Source organism: Corythoichthys intestinalis, chromosome 3 (genome assembly GCF_030265065.1).
Source record: "Corythoichthys intestinalis isolate RoL2023-P3 chromosome 3, ASM3026506v1, whole genome shotgun sequence".
Lineage (NCBI taxonomy): Eukaryota > Metazoa > Chordata > Actinopteri > Syngnathiformes > Syngnathidae > Corythoichthys > Corythoichthys intestinalis.
Genome location: NC_080397.1, coordinates 32,443,551 through 32,466,353, shown reverse-complemented (window position 1 = coordinate 32,466,353; position 22,803 = coordinate 32,443,551). Strand labels below are relative to the sequence as shown.

At 38.8% G+C, this 22,803-nt stretch overlaps 1 protein-coding gene across 1 annotated transcript in view; it reads left to right on the top strand.

Annotated features, from left to right (window-relative positions):
• The first annotated feature begins 6,151 nt into the window (after positions 1 to 6,151).
• Positions 6,152 to 22,803, top strand: part of LOC130913151 (transmembrane protein 132D) — a 46,192-nt gene continuing 29,540 nt past the window's right edge. The window contains exons 1-2 of the mRNA XM_057831510.1: positions 6,152 to 6,750; positions 13,336 to 14,221. Coding sequence (XP_057687493.1) covers positions 6,678 to 6,750; positions 13,336 to 14,221 — 959 coding nt within the window. The 5' untranslated portion in view covers positions 6,152 to 6,677. The remainder of the gene's footprint in view (positions 6,751 to 13,335; positions 14,222 to 22,803) is intronic.

Sequence of the window (22,803 nt, the reverse complement as noted above, 5' to 3'; positions counted from 1 at the left end):
CATTTCAGGCTTCAAACATAAAGATATAAAATTTACATTTTTTGTCAAGAATCAACAACAAGTGGGACACAATCTTGAAGTGGAACAAAATTTATTGGATAATTTCAACTTTTTTAACAAATAAAACACTGAAAAGTGGGGCGTGCAATATTTTTCGGCCCCCTTGCGTTAATACTTTGTAGCGCCACCTTTTGCTCCAATTACAGCTGCAAGTCGCTTGGGGTATGTTTCTATCAGTTTTGCACATCGAGAGACTGACATTCTTGCCCATTCTTCCTTGCAAAACAGCTCGACCTCAGTGAGGTTGGATGGAGAGTGTTTGTGAACAGCAGTCTTCAGCTCTTTCCACAGATTCTCGATTGGATTCAGGTCTGGACTTTGACTTGGCCATTCTAACACCTGGATACGTTTATTTTTGAACCATTCCATTGTAGATTTGGCTTTATGTTTTGGATCATTGTCCTGTTGGAAGATAAATCTCCGTCCCAGTTTCAGGTCTTGTGCAGATACCAACAGGTTTTCTTCCAGAATGTTCCTGTATTTGGCTGCATCCATCTTCCTGTCAATTCTAACCATCTTCCCTGTCCCTGCTGAAGAAAAGCAGGCCCAAACCATGATGCTGCCACCACCATGTTTGACAGTGGGGATGGTGTGTTCAGGGTGATGAGCTGTGTTGCTTTTACGCCTAACATATCGTTTTGCATTGTGGCCAAAAAGTTCAATTTTGGTTTCATCTCATCTGCTTTCACCAGAGCACCTTCTTCCACATGTTTGGTGTGTCTCCCAGGTGGCTTGTGGCAAACTTTAAACGAGACTTTTTATGGATATCTTTGAGAAATGGCTTTCTTCTTGCCACTCTTTCATAAAGGCCAGATTTGTGCAGTATACGACTGATTGTTGTCCTATGGACAGACTCTCCCACCTCAGCTGTAGATCTCTGCAGTTCATCCAGAGTGATCATGGGCCTCTTGGCTGCATCTCTGATCAGTTTTCTCCTTGTTTGAGAAGAAAGTTTGGAAGGACGGCCGGGTTTTGGTAGATTTGCAGTGGTCTGATGCTCCTTCTATTTCAATATGATGGCTTGCACAGTGCTCCTTGGGATGTTTAAAGCTTGGGAAATCTTTTTGTATCCAAATCCGGCTTTAAACTTCTCCACAACAGTATCTCGGACCTGCCTGGTGTGTTCCTTGGTTTTCAGAATGCTCTCTGCACTTTAAATAGAACCCTGAGACTATCACAGAGCAGGTGCGTTTATACGGAGACTTGATTACACACAGGTGGATTCTATTTATCATCATCGGTCATTTAGGACAACATTGGATCATTCAGAGATCCTCACTGAACTTCTGGAGTGAGTTTGCTGCACTGAAAGTAAAGGGGCCGAATAATATTGCACGCCCCACTTTTCAGTTTTTTATTTGTTAAAAAAGTTTAAATTATCCAATAAATGTTGTTCCACTTCACGATTGTGTCCCACTTGTTGTTGATTCTTGACAAAAAAAATTACATTTCATATCTTTATGTTTGAAGCCTGAAATGTGGCGAAAGGTTGCAAGATTCAAGAGGGCCGAATACTTTTGCAAGGCACTGTATATGTATGACGGAAAACACAGACAAGACTGAAAAAGCCGTTTCTGCTCTTGCACTCCTCTTTAAAAGAAACTGCTGTATTTTAAGCCAAAACAACTGTTGTGTTTGATTGAACAATATGTATATGCTGCAATAGCAGATTTATGGTGCATTAAGCCCCCAAACTATTTTTAATTTGCCTGTTTTACCCTGAAGCCCCCCGTTTACAGTCATCGCGCAACCGCTTTTGTTTCAACCAAGCCATAAAACGGAGGTAATTAGTTATATTTATTATCCAAAATGTCTGTCATTTTTAGCTTAGAATCATTAATTGATGTCTAATATTTAGTTAAAAAAAAAAAAGACTTTAGAAAAATATTCACTCGCATATTTGAAACTTTTTAACAAATTACGTCACAATGAAAAAAATGGTGTCTGTAAAAAAGTCACTCATATTGACCTCATAACTATCACTTAATTGTATTTTTTTCTGTCGCATTTTTCCGATATGTTAGATGATGAATAATTGATCCAAACAAAGAAAAAAAAAAAAACATTTAAAAAGGTAAATATATGAAAAACAAAATCTCGACCACTCCTTGATGTCTGCGATTTCTGCACCGCGGCCCTTGTTACATTACCATGTTTCACCCATAAAATCTCCCAAAAATCCAGCTGTGGCCATTCACAGTGGTGTCTTGTCACTCAGTGATACATGCTACATGGAGTTTTTGGATCGAAACAAGGTAAGTACGCGATAATATCGCGTTAAAGTCGTGGCGTCTGTAATTCTGCTGTCGAGTGCTCTCACCTCCAGATGGGGTATTGCGGTTTAAAAAAAGATTTTTTTTTTTTTAAAAATGCCGTCCAGTTCAAAATTTTTCTTCTTCCAGAAAATTGAGATTTCAAGCTTTCCAATGATGTATCACACATGCATATCGGACAATTTTGAAATTTGGCCAAATTGGGGGTCCTCCAAGAGTACATCATGAAAATGGCCCCCAGTGATGACCTGCTCGGTGAATGCCTCAGGCAACAGAAGCCCAATAAGGAGGAGGACCCTGAGGAGCTATCATGGATGGACAAGCCCCTGCATGGTGTGTACCACCGACAAATTGAGGAGGTAGCTGACATGGGAAAAACATACCAGTGGCTGGAAAAGGCCGGACTGAAAGACAACACGGAGGCACTGATCATGGCAGCACAAGAACAGGCCCTTAACACAAGAGCAATAGAGGCTGGGGTTTATCACACCAGAGAGGACCCCAGGTGCAGGCTATGCAAAGAGGCCCCTGAGACAGTCCAGCACATCACAGCAGGGTTTAAGATGCTAGCAGGCAAGGCATACATGGAACGACATAACCAGGTAGCAGACATAGTGTACACATCTGTGCCGAGTATGGACTGGAGACCCCAGAGTCAAGGTGGGCGACACCTCCGAAGGTGGTCGAGAACAACAGAGCCAAGATCCTGTGGGACTTCCAGATCCAGACAGACAAACTGGTGATGGCCAACCAGCCTGACATAGTGGTGGTGGACAAACATCAGAAGACAGCAGTAGTGATAGATGTAGCAATCCCGAGCGATAGCAACATCAGGAAAAAAGAAAATGAAAAGCTGGAGAAATATCAAGGGTTGAAGAAAGAGTTGGAGAAAATGTGGGGAGTGAAGGCAAGAGTGGTGCCAGTAGTGATCGGGACACTAGGGGCAGTAACCCCAAGCTGGGTGCATGGCTCCAACAGATACCAGGAACAACGTCCGACGTCTCCATTCAGAAGAGCGCAATCCTAGGGACAGCTAAGATCCTGCGCAGGACCCTCAAGCTCCCAGGCCTCTGGTAGAGGACCCGAGCTTGAAAGGAGAGACCATACCGCCCGGGTGGGCGAGACGACAATTTTTTAAAAAATATCTAATATATACATATATACAGTATATATATATATTTATATATATATATACTGTATATATACTGTATATATATATATATACATATATATATATATAAGAGGTGTCAAACAATTAACATTTTTAATCGAGTTAATTACAGCTTAAAAATTAATTAATCGTAATTGATCGCAATTAACCCTTTAACACCGAACGTGTCGGCAGCGACGCGTTTACGCATATCGTCTTTGAAGCTTCGTCACGCTGTAATTACGTAACCTACGTGCTGCTGGTTGGTCTCATTTGAAAGTGCGGAAGTTGATGTCCACACCGGTTTTTATTTGATGTCAATCGACCAAGAAAAACGGGAGATAATGTCATTTGAATTTTATATTTTTATTGCACTCATAAATATGCATTAAAACGCTGCATGGACCATGTATCTATCTCCATATTTCCATCATTTCTTGTCCTTTTTCAAAACCGAAAGCAGCACAAAAGACTACATATCCCAAGATACGTTGTGATGTCAAGAAGGACGAACGGAATGTGATCATTTTTAATAAATTTCCGAGCGAGGCGCCAACTAATGAAGGGAGGCATGCCAAGCAAGCAACGGCCGGTTCGTTTGAGCGAGCGACTTTGAAACGTGCAGAATGAATCTAAAACTACATTTAGCGCAAGCTAATGCATTATTTCATTAACTCAAGGAAGAAGATGAGCTGCATTTGTCGTTGTTTTCTTTGGAGGAGTCGCCGTCTCGGTGAGTAGAAGTGAAAGCAGCGCGCGAACGGCGAAAGAGTAGGCTGTGTGACGTTGTGTGTGACGCAGCTCCGTGACCTGTTCAAGAAGAAGCTTTATTGAGTGCGCAAAAAAAAAAAAAAAAAAACTTTATTGGGTCGCATGCCTGAAAAAATTGAATTGAACTGAACTACTTGTCAATATTTTTGAAAATACTTTTTTTTCAATGTTATGTATATTTTTCTTCACTATAATCTTTTCAATTTTATGTAGATGTGTGTTCGAGAAGCTTGATTTCATGTATAAGGTGATGTGTACAACACCTAACTTCACAAAGAGATATCCTCCAAACCCTTTTTGTGTTAGATGATATATATAATCTTTTTTCTCACTATTTTGCACTGTATATAACCTGTTTTGACTATAGAATGTGTAAAGACCAAAAACGCCTATGACCATACCTGCTTTTTGTGTTGAATTGTCAAACATAAAACTATTCAATCTTATTTTTTCTATTGAATGTTTATCCTAACAAGTTGAATAAATATTATCAAGCTTCAAAACGGTTGGTCGAGCATGTTTGGTTGTCAATGGGACATCAATATTACAAATTTTGAAAAAAGATTTTCGGATTATTTTTGGCTTTTTGGGTCCAAAATGTGGATTATAATTGGTCAGTGAAGAAAATAAGTTTGGACATGAAGTTCAAGGTGTCCTGAAAAAAAGGCACCCAACTTGCCCACTGTAAACATTTTTTTCTTTGAAATATAAAGGCAACATCAAATGCATGCAAATTCGGCCAAAATAGGCTTAGGTGTTAAAGGGTTAATCGCAATTCAAACCATCTTTAAAACATGCCATATTTTTCTGCAAATTATTGTTGGAATGGAAAGATGAGACACAAGATGGATATATACATTCAACATACGGTACATAAGTACTGTATTTGTTTATTATAACAATAAATCAAAAAGATGGCGTTACCATTATTAACATTCTGTTAAAGCGATCCATGGATAGAAAGACTTGTAGTTATTAAAAGATAAATGTCAGTACAAGTTATAGAAATTTTATATTTAAATCCCTCTTAATGTTTTCGTTTTAATAACATTTGTAAAATTTTCAATCAAAAAATAAACTAGTAGCCCGCCATTGTTGATGCCAATAATTACTTACACAATGCTCATGGGTGCTGAAGCCTATAAAACCAGTCGCACCCAAGCGCCAGCAGAGGGCGACAAAACTCCGAAAAACACAACAAGTACACATTTCACTGTGCTGTCATTTTAATGTTTGAGCGGGGCATGTGCGTTAATTGCGTCAAATATTTTAACGTGATTAATTAAAAAAATTAATTACCGCCCGTTAACGCGATAATTTTGACATATATATATATATATATATATATATATATGTTCTTTTAATTTGCGTTTTTTTTTCCGGTTTTCTATTCTTTTCTATTTATTGCTACTAAAATATTTGATCCCCCACCCCCCCAAAATGTATACGCCAATCAACCTTCATTTTAATATTATTGCCCGTCGCAAAACATCAACACTAATACTGTAGTACAATTGGATGTTAAATGGGGGCTGCAAAATATTGTTCCATGGGCCACAGTCGGAAAATTTGAAATCCCAGTCTTATACTAATATAAGAAAAACCTTTCAGAAAGAAAAAAAAAAAGTCAATGAATGCCAGCCTTGCCAGTTCAGAAAGATTTGACGTCTATCGCTGTCAATGGCAGCCAATGAGTTTGATATAATGATGATAACTGATAATGATGATGATAATGATGAATGATAACTCATTAGTTATCATATTTCTAATTAGACTATTCCAATTCCATTTGTGGCGAAGCTACAAGTATTATACAGTGAGAGAGGGTGAGCCTCATTAACGCGTGAGCTCCCATGAGACGACAAGAAGAAGCACGTCACGTTTGGCTCGCCAGTCAAGCCACGCAGGGTTAATCCTACCAGCTGCGCAGTGGCCGTGCTTTCCCGTGCGGATGAGCAGTGACAGATGATGACTTCAGTGCCCTGGAGCTTTGCGCTCAAGACACTCGCTGATCTGCTAACAGCTCCGCAGAGTCCCAACCGCGCCTGACACAATCGACACAATACGCGGCGCGTATTGTGTTGTAGGGAAGGAAATTCGGCTTCCAGGTTTAACATTGATGTAAACACGCGCTTTTGCTTGCTTTCTTTCCTTCCCCTTTGTCAAGGATTTATCAGACTTCGGGGAGCGACGTTTCCAAGGCTGGTTAAGCGCAACTTTTACGCACAGCGGAGCCGCTGATGAGCGGATCACGACGTGCCTTCTTCGGCAACTGCACAGCCAAGATCACAACAGGTGTGATGGCGGTCAGTGCATCTCACGTCGGCATGGATGATCAATATAGCTCTACAATTTAATGAAGCGGGAGCGAGCTAGCGAGGCTTGAAAGTTCTCTTGAAACAAGAGCCGCGCCGGGTGCCAAAATGAGCTCGAACTGCCTCAGCTGGAGGATCTTACTCCTGATATTTGCCACATTTACAACAGTTGTCACCCAAGGTAAGACTGTTTTCTGTAAACGTTATCAAATATCCTCCCAAACTCTCCAAAACGACCACTTAATGTATAAGTTAGGTCTCCAAAATTGACCCCCTAAACACACACACACACAAAAAAAGCTGCCCTGTGAATGAACTGTTTATTTTTGCACGTTCCTTCGTGAGTGGTGTCATGCGAGCCGAAAATCAGCTTTCTCCACAAGTCTAAATAATAAATAAATGCCCTCATTTATGACACAAACTTACATCTCTCGCTCTGCAGTAACACATGATTCCAACATCCTTACACATGTCACACTCTGTCAGAAGCCGTATAAAACATTTAGCATTGGATAAGGCAAGAGAGCAGGATTTAATGTATTGCAACTTATACCATGCTTCATGAATAATGCAATGTTGTCTTAACACACATAAGATTTTAAGTGAAAATCTAATGCAAAAATGTAATTTTCCATCTGGTTAAAATCATATGGCTATAACATCAGAATGGACAGTGATATTATGAAATATATATACTCCCCCGCCTCCTCTAAATCAGCTTTACCAATCTTATTGGGCACGACAGTCTAGAGCCCAATCACTGTGCAAGCTTAAGCCTCACTCAGTCTCCCTCCCCCTTGCTGTTTATCTTCTCCAGCTTCTCACTTCGCAGCCCTCCAAGCGGTGCATGCTGTGAGCACCATATACATCATCTTATTTATGGTTTTATAAAGCACCTGCTAGAGCACGTAAAAAGATATATGTAGAGTGTATAAGGCTGTCCAATGACCTTTTGGTGATTCAAGAGGATTTGACTTGTCCTTCAGTCATTTTCTCAAAAACAAAATCCGTCTGTAATTATTTCTGTCTTTTGAAAGCTTCAAAAGTCAGTGCGTGATTTATAATTAATGGCAACAGCAAATCAGACATTTAAACTACCTTCAAGTCAGGCCAAGTTTTTCCCCCAATAGACCTACTTGTTATTTCAATAGCGCTCATAAACAATCATTAAAACTCAATTGCCACATAAAATTGGCTTTAAAACAGACCTTGAGTTCTGTTTTCTCACCATTAACATGCAAATGTGAACTGATGAGACAGTAAAAAATTCTTGAATACTTGAAATACACCACCTAACATTCAGTGAAACAGTTTCGGCGATGCTCAAGCAAACGCATTCAAGTAACATAATTTTGTTATGTTTCATTCATTGTGGATGTAGTTTGCTTCTTATTATACAGTGATCCCTCGCTACTTCGCACTTAAAACGCCGCGCCCTCAGTCTATTGCAGATTTTTTTTTCAACAAAAAATAAAAACTACATACAGATGAGCTGTCCCTATCCGATCACAGTCTCCCTCTCCCTCCTGCTGCTTTTCTTGGTCTGGAAGTGCACAGTTGCTTATTAAAGTTAACAATTATTGACAGACGTTAGGGTTTGATCTTGCCATAGATGCTTGGAAGCTGAAAATTCAAAGCGCTGCATCCGTCAATCATCGTTTAGCTTGTTAAACAGTTGTTGTGGCAACTCATTGTGTTTAAATGAGCAGCCTGAGTGGATTTGAGTGAACTCACTCAATGAAGCATTTAAAAAAGACAAGCATTTTTCTACTTTATTCTTGTTTAAAAATAATTCGGTGGGACAGTAACATGTTTACAACTTATAATTATTACATGTGAAGTGCTTAAAAACCATTTATTAAAATATACAGTATATAGGGTGGTACCTCGGCATACGATCACTTCGGCACACGATCTTTTCGACATTCAGCGTAAATTTTGATTCATCATTTGTTTCTACATCCGACGACATGCTCAGAATACAACGATTATGACAGTGATCCAGTATCTTTATTTGCCAGCAAGACGGACGCACGGCTTATTTTCATGTGAGAGAAATCCTCATGGGTTCTAAGAAGGTTAATTCAGGTGGTGAAAAAAAGGAAAAAGGTGATGCTTACCATTGAAATGAAGATGGAAATGATAAAAAAACATGAGCGTGCTGTGCATGTCCGCTGAACAATACGGCTGTCTCGACGGTCCTCCTCCGACCTCCGTTCGCCCGTCTTTATAAGGTGACAAATATTATTATGGTATCATCGCCAAAGAAATTGCCATGTGCAACAAAACACGCCTACTGTCCGCCGAGGATGACGCCAACAACAATAGGACATTAAAAGAGATAGTAAAATCTCTACCGCACTCTCTAGCTCATTGTGACGTCAGCCACGCGGTGCGTTAAGGTACAGCACGAAAAACACCTGCCACATTAGAACCCGATTCGTTACATTATTACAGGAAGGGGGGGCTCCTTTGCGGTTTTTCTCATCGTAGCGGGTTCTGGTCCCTATTAACTAGGAAAAATGAAGGATAACTGTAATTGCACTTCATCATACTGTGAGTTCCTTCTCGTATTATTTTTCCTAGTATGTTGTTAAAGGTAGCCTGAAAACGAAATACCTCTCGGCATATTTAAAGTGCAAGCAATTATGGTCACTTTCTGTGACCTTGAAAGGATATTGAGTTAGAAGGACTTGATGAATATGACTTAATGAACCAGAGGAGACTATTGTTTTATAAAGATTTGATTCCATTTGCAACTAGCAAAAAAGCTTTTCTAAAAAGGATGATCTAAAATAAAATTCTTAATAGAAACCTTGGAGATTTGATTTGGTGAAATGTTTCATCTTTGTTTACTCTTTACTCACATAAAATTGACTGGCAGCATTGAAGAGACATTTGTATCCATCTACTGTAAAAGCAGAGGTTTGTTTTTCTTTCCAATGATGCTATTAGGAGTCAATTGTTGTGTGTGCCAGCTGTTTGCTACATATGGTAAAAGCAATTATGGCTCATTAGAATTCCCAATGCTGATTCAAGGTTGTGGATTCAAACAGGCAAACAATGTGAATAATACCTAAAAAAAAGAAAATACAAACTTGAAAAAAATGAATGTTTTCAAAGCTTTTTCCCCCAAAGTAAAGTGTACTCAATTGCAAAATCAGTTCTCATTGTTAATGTGGAACGTTATTTACAAGTGCATCTGTGTGAATACGTAATTAAATAAACTTTCAACCTTTCCCGGATTGCATGATTACTTCTCATTTCCATTTTAATGGAAAAGATTTGCACTCCTTTGGGAGTAAAGTTACTAAATACAAACAACATAAATCTCAGTTTTTCCACTGCCTGCTACATGTCATTAGACTACATTTGACTTTATCCATGTAACATTTTCATTTTGAGATCAGTACAAGTTCAACTCAGGTCTAGGTATCAGGATGTATCATTTAACCCCAGGGGAGATGTTATGTTGTGCAAAACCAGAGAGGTGGCTTTCAGATGCAGTTGTAACTTCTGCATGGCAACACTGATGCTTTCTGACTAGGCCAAGGAAAAGAGGAAGCTCCTAGTCTTCTGAATACGACAGAAATGAAAGATTGGAGCAGCTGGGGCCACATTTGCTCTCAGGTTTGTCAGAATGAAAGCTGCACTCACTTGGTGATAAGTGATGAAGTTTGCCAGATTTTCATCTATATGGCAGTAAGGAATCGTGACTCTTAACTCTGCAAGGCCAGGATAAACATCATTGAATGACCTTTTGAAATAGTCACATAAGATTCATATTGTGATTTAGGTGAAGTCAAGAGAAGGGCAAATACAGGCTGGAAAGGGATGATCTTGCATGTTAAGTACCTTGTTGCACTGCATTCTCGCTCTGGAGACGGTGATCCAGTTTATATTCCTCTGGTCAGATATGCTGCCAGCTCTGGTATTAAACTGCACATCTGTCACTGCGGAGCCTGTTGGGCCAAGTCAGGACAACCTTGTTTCTAGCTTCATTCGCTGCCTCCTTGCACTTTGTCAACCACACAGCAAGGTGAAAAGGAGGGGGTAAAGAAGCCATTGTGCTCTTCCCAAGGCTTCTGGGATGTCATGAGGGTGACACATACAGTACTGGCGTGTCCTATGAACTGTCAGACGCTGTTGCGGGCTTTTTAGATGAGTCGAGATGAAAACCAGAGGAGACCACGGCAGACGAACTACTTAAATGTCAACTTCCTTGGAGGGGCATGATGACTGAGTTTGACACAGAAAAGCTCTGAGTTTTCATTCACGCTTTCGCTAAAAGGCTGACATCCTGCTTGCGCAGCTTGCACAGCATTTAGAGTACTGGTACACTTAAATACTGGGTATGATTTCAATTAGTTTGGATGCGAGTTGCTTGTAATATTGTTTTTCAAAAGCGAGACCATGTTTGGTGAAGGCAGATCCATTTTCTGATAATCTGCAGAGTAAACACTGGTGTTTTTGCCCCTAATTCACTAAGTAAAGAAATTATCCCTCATGATCAACTAAGCACATCCTGGTTCCATCAAATAGACAAGATGCACAATACATGGTACACTTAGGCACTAAAAGCAGATTTCATAATTACTAAACCAGTTTGTTTTTACTCAATAGGGTGACTTTAAAAAGCTTGTGTTATCCCTTGTTTAATGAAAAAAAATGGTTAGATTTAATCAAAATACTGCTAAAGAATACATATTCTGTATTTAATTATTAAAGTTTTTTTTTTTTTTTTTTTAATCGTTAAAGCTCACAATGACAGGGTGAATGGTATCCTTCATCTTCACACATGCAAAATGTTTCGTGTGATAATGAAAAGAGTATTTACATGATCAAAATGACTTGTGAAATGGATTTAGTAACATTAAACCACTTATTCTTCATACTGTTATGTTTTGGAAATGTCAAAATCATGTACATCCATTGAGGGGGAAAACCGACATATCATTGCATTTCTACTGTATGTGTATGAAAGAATATTTCATTATTCTTAGAGACTGATGAGGACCCAAATGGCACCTTATAGTGATACTGACCTATTTGCCTATCTTTTGACCCATATGTGCAATGCACAATATGGCTTTTAGTGACATGTGCGACATATTATGAGCTCAGTTGTCTTAATATTCCTGTTTGCACGTGAGATTGACATTCACACGATACAGCTTGTTTTTGACCTGCTGGTTATTCACAGCCCACTGACTGAATCTGGAAAGCTGTTTTAATCCTGCTTTATGATGGTTAACTTCATCTTTGAGCCAGATGTATCAGATCCCAACTTCAACCAACCCCCTACCCCACTGGCCCCTCCCAAACCCAAACCACACAGACACTTACGCAGGAACAACCCCCCCCCACCACCCACCCACTCACACACACACGCATACGCACACACAAAGAGCAAGCAGATCATCCGTGTGAGAGGAAACTAGGACAGTAGAGAAGAAAGAACTATGGAAAATGATGAATACACTAGAATAAACATTAAACATGTTTGTTCTAAAAATTAGATTATACCAGAATGCATATGCGCTACTATCTCTGAGATAGTATAGATAACTCTCTTGAAATTATTTAGCGGCAATCTATGAAAAGTCAGTCCGTGAGCCCAGATAAAAATTCTTATTTTTGTACTTTAAGAACAACTCAGAGACTGTGAATAAGGCTGTATTTATTTATTTTTTAAATTCCCACTTCATTTGATCACTGCAACCATACGTATAAGCATTTACAATTGAGTCATTCCAGAATTGGAGGATATTTTACATCCCATGTTTCAGGTTTTACAGTAAATAACCCACAAATAAAATACTAAAACATGCAGTTTAACAGTACATTTACCGGTACTTGTCCAAAGAACAAATCTTACAAAACAAAAAAAAAATCCAGCTCCCCCAAATGACCAAACTGAATCTCGAATAAAACAGTTCAAATGAAATTAAAATGACATTTCTGGATTATTATTTTTTTTTTCAGTTGCTTTCTTTTGTAACTGTGGCACCATGTTTTTCAAATATGAATTTTTATTTGTCGAACATACTGGAAGCCATGTTACCATAACCTTTTTGTTATGATAGAAGAAGAAAGCAGTGAATGATGACATTATACGCTATAGATTTGACATAGTCAGTTTTCAAAAAGAATGCGGAGAGCAAATTTATGTCCTCTCCTTTTTAAATATTTTTATCTAATCGTTAGCTTTGATTTAATGTTTCAATCTACCTCCCTCATGAAATCCAGTTATGTATATGATCATAATAAGATCAATTACTATTTTATTATTTCTTTACTAATTTACACAAGTTTGTCCTCTGTGAGATACTTCTTCTACTCCTGAGAAAAAGCTAATTGTAGTACGGATTTACTACAGTTATTGTGATTATGCCAAATATTGTAAATATTAAATGAATCATGTACAGTTTTACTGTTGATCTCTACGTTGAGCTAATCAAGCCTTTATTTCTTTCCTATTACTGATGGATGTGGCAAAATTAAAAAAAAAAAATCAGAAGCGTGAAGGCGTATTGTTCAAGAATTTTAATGCCAAAATGTCATCCAAGGGTAAATGTATACTAATGTAAAGAGCTTTGGGCTTGGTAACCATGCAGATAAATGCGCTGTATATGTACTCTCCATTCTCCATTTACCATTTCTGGAATTACCCAATTATTATTTCTTTACTGTGCTTGTGAACTGGAATCCTATTATTTTTTTGTTGCCCCTATTCTCATTTTTGCTTTTGTCCTTTACTTTCCAGACTTAAGCACTAAGGAGCTGACTGACATAAAGAGTCCAGTGCCTTTCCCTGTCTTCTTGCCTGTTAGCTATGAAGTTCGGGATGCTGATTACCTCTTCTTAAAGGAAGCAGGGCAGGACTTCATGAGGAATTTCAGTATGCAGAGTAACACACAGCCCTTTGTCATTTTGGGAGCAAACCGCCAGCCGGCTGTCAACGCAAGCTACGGCCCCATGTCCACAGAGCAGCTAGTGCCTCTGGATCTGGTCCAATCCGTGCAGCTCTTTAATGCCCCGGATGCCTTCACCTTCAACTGGAAGATTCAAGCCTTCGTGCTAACACCTCGGGTCTTCTCCACCAAGCCCAAAGTACGAGTGCTCTTCTATGTGGCAGGGAGGGACTGGAACAGGGAGGAAGGTGCTAAGGATGAACTACCGTGTGTGACAGTCTTTGCTTTTTGGCAAACCCAGGAGGTGAGGTGTTCCTGTGCCATGGGAGGGAAGGGAAAGAGGGGAACTTGCATGGCTGAGTTACAACCATTGCCTGGCTGGTTTGGCCAGGCTTCAGAAAGCACCAGTGGGGAGAAACAGGATCCACCAGCTGGGAACCTTGTTGAGCTCTACTACCAGGCACAGCCCAAAGTTAGCGGGAAGTGCAACACGCTGGAGGGGAGTCGTTGGGGAAGCTCCCAGCAACAGCAGGCCGAATATGTTCCCATCACTACCATGCAGCGAATTGGCAGCGTACGTCTCCTGCAGGTGCCCAAAGGAATGGCCACTCTCTCTCGACTAAAACTAGGCAACTCTATTGTCATACGGACATCCTCCAAACCACTGAAGAAGACTGACATTGCCACTTTCTACATCCTCATGGCCAGCTCTGCCCAGCTGACTAACTTCACTCTTAGGTAAGATTGGGGAATCTGCTATCTTCCTGTTCAATACTTATTTTGCGCTGTTGATTCTGGAAACTTCTAAAGCTCACCAAGTATTTAAAAAAGAAAGCCAGTGATAATGAGTACTCATCTATAAGCCTCACACAGGGCTTTTCAGAAAAATGGAACACCGGAAGATATTTCTTGGAAGACGAGGTTCTTTCTTGGAAACATGATGGGTAATTAGTGCTAAAATAATGCATGAATTCCTGTTTGAGTTTTGACAATGTGATAACATTAAGGGCTCATACATCATATTTCTCAAGATTGATGCGGATGAAATAAAATTCCATGGCCACTGAAGTCAATTATAAGGTCAACGACACTCGACAATTTATCACGGCAAGTAGCCATATTTGGATATGGAGATTGCTTTCATCGGTATGCTAAAATACCTCATTTCACATCAGAAAATGCATTACAGATTGAAGAATTGTGAAAGTGTTGTAATCTTAGCACTGTTGCTTACAGATTTTGTGTGTGTTCTTAAGAGAAACGCTTATGCGTTTCCTGAAAGTTCATACCTCTATCAAATCGTGAAATATTATGTGTCGAATTAATTTAATATTTTACTCAGTGATTTGCTTTCACTTACTGATTTATGCTTCATATAATCAAGGTTTGACTTCTCAGGTGGTGAAAACAAATTGGTGTATGAATGTTCTCAAAAATAAGGTCTAAGATCGTTGTAGACATTGTGAGAGTGGAGATTTTCAGAGTCCAGCTAGTGGAAAAAAAAAAAAAAACAATCAATACCTCCTCAAAGACAAATCATTCCGGCGTTACCACCACCTGAGTATGATCGCATGGTTCAGTAGAGACGAGTATGTGATGGGACAAGAGGGCATTCATGCTTCTTTTATAAATCTACACCTGCACTTGAAAATGATCGGTTCAGTTAGTAACTTAATTTAATTGGAAATGTCAACACATATTGATATAGTCCTTTTTTGTTTAAAAAAAACCAGACAAACAAAAACAAGACTTATGCTCTCTCATTTCATTAGATGCACCTTCCATTGAGACTTAATACTTAAGTTGTCTCAAAAATGTTCCCTTCAAACAGATTAGAGATAGCACAATGACTTCAAGTATGGCTTTTTAAAACTTCATAATTGTTCGTGAAAGTTTTTTTTTTTTTTAAAAGTATGCACCATTATTAATACACAGCTGGCCAAAACAAGGGCGTAGGTTTGCATAGGGACGGTAGGGACAAAACACTAGCAACTTTTTTAGGATGCTCGCATTGTCCCCACCAACTTCCACCACTTCCCATATGTTTTAATTGTTGCAATTGACCCCATCATTATTAAGTGAATTATTTTCATTATGTTCAGACTTACATGTACCTCTTTTCACTTGCTGAATGTGCCGGTCCATTTTTTTCCTCCTAAACGCACATTTGATTGGCTAATGACTTGGACCCCCCACATACACCCACACATTAGATATTAAAGATATTAGACGTTTTTTTTTCCCAGCCAGCAGCAGCCACTGTAAGAAATGTAAAAATATGTCAATGTTATGGAAGTGGGGAACACACCACTAATTTTGTAACTGAAAGTCTGACCTGCATCAGAGTTAGCATAACATTAAAGTGTGTGAACTTGCTAACCTGCTAAAGTTGAGTAGGTCACTGCTTAAAGAGTCCTCCTTTATGTGTTTTCTACTATTAACGTTAATTAAACTTTGAGAAATGTAGTGAACTGAGTTTTACCCCTTTCTCTCCAATTTTACTTTTAATTTTATTTTTGTGGTCTTAAAGCACCCCACAGAAGCTTTATTTTTTATTAGTTTGGTTGTGCTTGTGGACAAAAGCAGTAGTTTACCTGGAAAACAACTCCATTAAAAAACTTTTTTTTTTGTTATTTCCTGACAAAGAAGACTTTCAGTTATATTTAATTTCTATGTTCAGTGGTATTAAGACAAATGTTTAATTTTTTGCATTCCTGGATAGTTAAGGGATGATTAACAAGTTTCTATTTATTGTGAATGCTAATATAATTTATGTTCAAATTAGAGATCGGGTCCGATCACGTCATTTTCAAAGTATCGGAATCGGCAAAAAAATATCGGACATGCCTTTTTTTAATATATATATATTTTTTAATTAAATCGTTTTCTAATTGTATCTAACGTTACAGACATAATATGTAACACTCATCCAGAGTCTTTAGTTTAGCCTTAAGGTAGGGTTATCAAATTTATCCCACTAACGGCGGTAATTTTATTTTATTTTTTTAATTTATCACGTTAAAATATTTAACGCAATTAACGCATGCGCTGCACGACTTACTCACGCATTGTCGCGTTCAATCTGTAATGGCGCCGTTTTACCTATATATAGAGCTAAAAGGCAGCTTAAAATGAGTAGAGTGAATTTTGGCAGCCTTTGGAGACTTTTTTTTTAAATGGCTAAAGCCTTACAATCCCTCTCCCTACGATTAGAAATATCGTGGGAAGCAATGTGGGTAGTAATAAAGTAAATAAAGTAAGTAAAGGTAGTAATTGATCTTTTTCTTAACACCCTATGTTATTTCCCAACGCAGAGAAGATATATCAATTGGTACCACTACGCACAGTCATGGTTGCACTTCCCATCATGCATTTGGGCAGAACAGTTAAATGGCTACAGTATCATTTACTGAAAGCTCAACAAATACACTAGATGGCAATACTTAGTCACAATATACAAAGTCACATTTATCCTTTAAGAATTACAAGTCTTTCTATCTGTGGATCCCTCTCACAGAAAGAATGTTAATAATGTAAATGCCACTTGAGGATTTATTGTAATAATAAACAAATACAGTACTTATGTACTGTATGTTGAATGTATATATTCGTCCGAGTTTTATTCATTTTTTTCTTCGGGAATGATTGGAACTGAATCAGGAAAAAAAAAAAATGCAATCGGATCGGGAAATATCGGGATAGGCAGATACTCAAACTAAAACGATTGGGATCAGATCGGGAGCAAAAAAACATGATCGGAACAACCCTAGTTCAAATAATGCAAGTTAAATTTGGTCATAAATTCGGAAAAAAAAGTTCTGGAAGTTTTCAAAATGCTTCTTGAGTAAATTTTTAAAAACAAAGGTTTGAATTGAACGGTGTAGGCTGAACCAATACACATAAAAGTTAGTATAAGTCAATTCAGATTTATTTTGCATTGATCATTAAGAATGTCCCGTCCCCAGCAAAAAATGTAAATACAGGTTATTTATGCCATATCGTCCCTGCCAATTTTGAGACCAAAAGTACGCCCTTGGGCCAAAAGTATCTGCACCCCTGCAATTCTTATAGATAATGCTCAATTTCTCCAGGAAAATGATTGCAATTACAAATGCTTTGATAGTAATATCTTCATTCATTTTGCTTGCAATGAAAAAACACAAAACAGAATGAAAAAAAAAAAAAAAATCTTTATCATTTTACACAAAAGTATAATGGACAAAAGTATCTGCACCTTCTGCCTAATACTTGGTAGTACAACCTTTAGACAAAATAACTGCGGTCAATCGCTTTCGGTATCCATCAATGAGTTTCTTACAATGCTCTGCTGGAATTTTACACCATTGTTCTTTGGCCAACTGCTCCAGGTCTCTGAGATTTGAAGGGTGCCTTCTCCAAACTGCCATTTTCAGATATCTCCACTGGTGTTCTATGGCATTCAAATCTGGACTCATTGCTGGCCACTTTAGAAGTCTCCAGTCAAGGGCGTAGGTTTGCATAGGGATGGTAGGGACATAACACCACCAACTTTTAGGGATGCTCAAATTGTCCCCACCAACTTTTAAGCAACCTTATTTGCATTATATAATGAGTTCAGTTATATAGGTAATTTAGATTGTCTTCCCATAAGTTGTAAGAATAGAACTGACCCTACATCATGGTCAGACTTAAATTTACCCCCTTTCTCTTGCTGAATGTGCGGGTACATTTTTCCCCCTTCAAACGCACATTTGATTGGCTGACGACTAGAACCCCCATATTCACACAATCACAACAGAAATACATGTCGACATGCCGCCTCCTCCGCCCCTTTGAAGAGGAGGGATATTAGAAGTTTTTTTTCAGCCAGCAGCAGCCATTTTAAGTAATGTAAAAGACGTCAGTGTTGTGAAGGTGGGGAACACACATCTAATTTTGCAACTTCTATATCTGACCTACATCAGAGTTAGCAAAACATTAAACCGTGTGAACTTTCTAACCTGTAAAACTCGAGTAGAAAGCTGTTTAGTGACGTGTCTTCCTGTACTTTTTCTACTGTTAACGTTAATCCAACTGTGCATTTTGTGCAGTATTCCCTAATTAAAATGTATGTACAGTGGTACCTCTACATACGAATTTAATTCGTTCCAGGACCTTGTTTGTAAGTCGAAATGGTCGTATGTCGAGCAGGATTTTCCCATAGGAATACATTATAATTCCATTAATTCATTCCAAAGCCTAAAAACATACACTAAATTCTTAATAAATACTGCTGTCACTGTTACAAATGGCAATTAAACATAGAAAAACAAATAAGTTATAAATAAATAATTCAGAATAATATAAGAAGAAGAAGAAGAATTAATAATTATTCCTGAAAATAATGTAACGAATCGGATTCTAATATGGCGGACACTTTTTACTGTCCCTGAACGCACCGCGAAGGTGACGTCTCCAGTGAGATATGTCGGTGCGGTAGAGATAATACTTTCGTTTTCCTGAGAGCAGTCAACAGGGAATGGGACGTACTACGTCATTGTTTGGACCCGCCTCCATGCTGGCAATATAATTCACTTCCGGGCCGGCAGAGTCAATGCGGATTGTAACGTGTGGTAGTGCTAAGCTAACTCTTTCGGTGTTTTAGAAAGAAAATATGGGTGCTTATTGTTGCGTTACCGGGTGCAACAGCGTCTCCTACGACAAAAAAAGGGGTTAGGAAAAATGGACTCACTTTTCACCGTTTTCCTGCATGGAGGACCAAATATCAGATCACGAAGGTACGACGGATGGCTGGATTGCAGCGGTTCGTCGGAAAAGCATTTCTTATGATCATATTTCTGCTGGAATGAGAGTGTATTCCCCTCATCTCTACTCTTGTAAGTTGAACGATTTATCCGTTTTGGTTTCAATACGTTTTTTGTTTTTTTCTTTACTGTTGTGTAAATCTGCCTCGGTAGCAATGCTAACCTCCTCCCCCTCACCTACCTGTTGTGTTACTAGGAAAACCTGCATATGAAATGCTGACAACACATCCCGATTGGTCACCATATCTCTTCTTGGGTTATTCTGAGGTCAAGCGCACTACATCGGAGCGTTATGAGAGGTTGGAAAGGCGAAGAGTGCACGCTGAAACTTCAGTTTGCTCTGCTCTTACAAACACAATCCCAAGTATTGTTATGAAAAGTCAATAAAATATGAATACCAAAACATGACTTGAACAACTTCTTGACAAACTGTAACTGCTTGTTGTTTACTTCAGGTCTTCATAATAAACAGGTGTAATAATTACAAAGTCAGGTGACTTAATTTTGTTATTCTATTTGGAATATGCATTGACAATTTTTGGACAGTGTTGTAGACAAGAACTGGGACTGATAAGTTGCAATAGATTTATTTCAAGTAATGCAATTTCTCCAATGCGATATTTGAATTGACAGTTTAAAATCTTTAAATTAGTGCAAACAAGGCCCACCCTCTGACGGTGGCAGCAAATATTATATAATTATAAGTAATACACAAATACAAGATCACAATAAACGTGTCTTTGTCAAAGCAGTTTAAAACACTATTTACTGGCCTTGGGTAAATTGCCAGACAGGATAAATATGTGCTTTAAAGTTCTTGCATTTCCATTTTAAGTATTGCAAGTACTAGTCTCCAACACAGTATTTGAACTGACAGTTTAAAATCATTTTAGTACAAAATGGCCCACACTCTGGCAGGGGGCAGCAAATATTATAATACATAATACATTATAAAAAGCTATATACTATATAAATACAAGATCACAACAAAACCTGTATTTTTCAAAGCAGTTAAAAAACATCCAGTGGCCTTAGGTAAATAAACGTGTATAAATATGTACTTTACAGTTCTTGCATTTCTATTTTAGGTATTGCAACTTTTCCAACACTATTTGAATTGACAGTCTAAAGTCTACATTATTGCAAATAAGAATATTATAAATCAAAAATAATAATAGAATATATAAATTCAACATTACAATGAAACGTGTCTTTGTCAAAGTGGTTAAAAAAAACGTCACTGGCCATAGTTAAATAGCCAGGCAGAATAAATATGTGCATTAAAGTTCTTGCATTTTCACAAGTTAAAAGCCCGCAGTTCATCGACGAGAAGGGCAGACCCAGATGGCGTCTGCTGCAGGGGCTTGTTTGAGTCCGACACAGGACAAATGGAACCACTCCATTGAACAAATTTTCTTTGTCAAATGATCCAAGAAGAGAGATGGTGACCAATCGGGATGTGTTGTCAGCAGGTTTACCTAGGAACACAACAGGTAGGTGAGTCGTAGTAGGCGAGCATTGCTACCGAGGCAGATTTACACAACGGTGTAAAAAAACAAAAACGTATTGAAACCAAAAGTGGATAAATCGTTCAACTTACAAGAGTAGAGATGACAGGAACACACTCTCATTCCAGCAGAAATATGATCATAAGAAATGCTTTTCCGACGAACCGCTGCAATCCAGCCATCCGTCGTACCTTCGTGATCTGATATTTGGTCCTCCATGCAGGAAAACGGTGAAAAGTGAGTCAATTTTTCCTCACCCCTTTTTTTGTCGTAGGAGACGCTGTTGCACCCGGTAACGCAACAATAAAGCACCCATATTTTCTTTCTAAAACACCGAAAGAGTTAGCTTAGCACTATCACACGTTACAATCCGCATGGACTCTGCCGGCCCGGAAGTGAATTATATTGCCAGCATGGAGGCGGGTCCAAACAATGACGTAGTACGTCCCATTCCCTACTGCTTAAGACAATGAGCGTTTTGTGTTGGATAAGTTCTTAAATAAATGATAAAAACGTGACAAAGCTGGCGATTTCCTTGGCAATGTTACCACAATAATAATTGTCACCTTAACTTATAAATAGTGGCGAACGGTGGTCATAAGAGGATCATGGAGCTGTATTGTTGAGCCAGTTCAGGGACGCGCACCCCAAGCTCATATTTTTCTATAACTTGCATCTTCATTTCAAAGGTAAGCATCACTTTTTTCCTTGTTTCTCCAACTGTATCAACTTTTTTTGAAAACTGTGTTGATTTCTCACATAAGAAAATCCACCGTGGGTTCGTTTGCAGTGCTGTCATGTCGTCGTATTTCGAGCAACTCGTCGGATGTAGAAACAAATGGCGGCTCAAATTTTACGTCGGATGTCGAAAAGATCGTGTGTCGAAGTGATCGAATGTAGAGGTACCACTGTATTTTCTATCTCTTATCATTGAAAAATTATTTTTACTTGAAGCCGATGCACATTTTTTTAACCCCCCCCCCCAAAAAAAAAAACAAAAAAAAAACATGCAGGTTATGCTGTTATAGCGTCCCTACCAATGTTGAGACCAAACCTATGCCCTTGTCTCCAGTGCTTACTCTCAAACCATTTTCTAGTGCTTTATGAAGTGTGTTTTGGGTCATTGTCCTGCTGGAAGACCCATGACCTCTGAGGGAGACCCAGCTTTCTAACTCTGGGCGCTACATTATGCTGCAAAATTTGTTGGTAGTCTTCAGACTTTATAATGCCATGAACACGGTCAAGCAGTCCAGTGCCGGAGGCAGCAAAGCAACCCCAAAACATCAGGGAACTTCCGCCATGTTTGACTGTGGGGACCGTGTTGTTTTCTTTGAAGGTCTCGTTTTTTCCCCTGTAAATCCCCTGTATGTTGATGCCTTTTCTGTAAAAGCTCTACTTTTGTCTCATCTGACAAGACAACAGTCTTCCAAAATGTTTTTGGCTTTCTCAGGTAAGTTTTGGCAAACTCCAACCTGGCTTTTTTATGTGTCTGTGTCAGAAGTGGGGTCTTCCTGGGTATCCTACCATAGAGTCCCTTTTCATTCAGACGCCGACGGATGGTACGGGTTGACACTGTTGTACCCTCGGACTGCAGGACAGCTTGAACTTTTTTGGATGTTAGTCGAGGTTCTTTATCCACCATCCGTACAATCTTTTGTTGAAATCTCCCGTCAATTTTTCTTTTCCATCCACATCTAGGGAGGTTACCCACAGTGCCATGGCCTTTACAAATATTGATGACACTGCGCACGGTAGAGACAGGAACATTCAGGTCTTTGGAGATGGAGTTGTAGCCTTGAGATTCCCCATGCTTCCTCACAATTTTGCTTCTCAAGGCTTCAGACAGTTCTTTGGGCTTCTTTCTTTTCTCCATGCTCAATGTGGTAAACACAATGACACAGGACAGAGGTTGAGTCTAATTATGTGCCAAAGGTAAGTAACAGGTGCTGTTAATTACACAAATTAGAGAAGCATCACATGATTTTTCAAAGGGTGCCAATACGTTTGTCTGGCCCATTTTCTGAGTTTT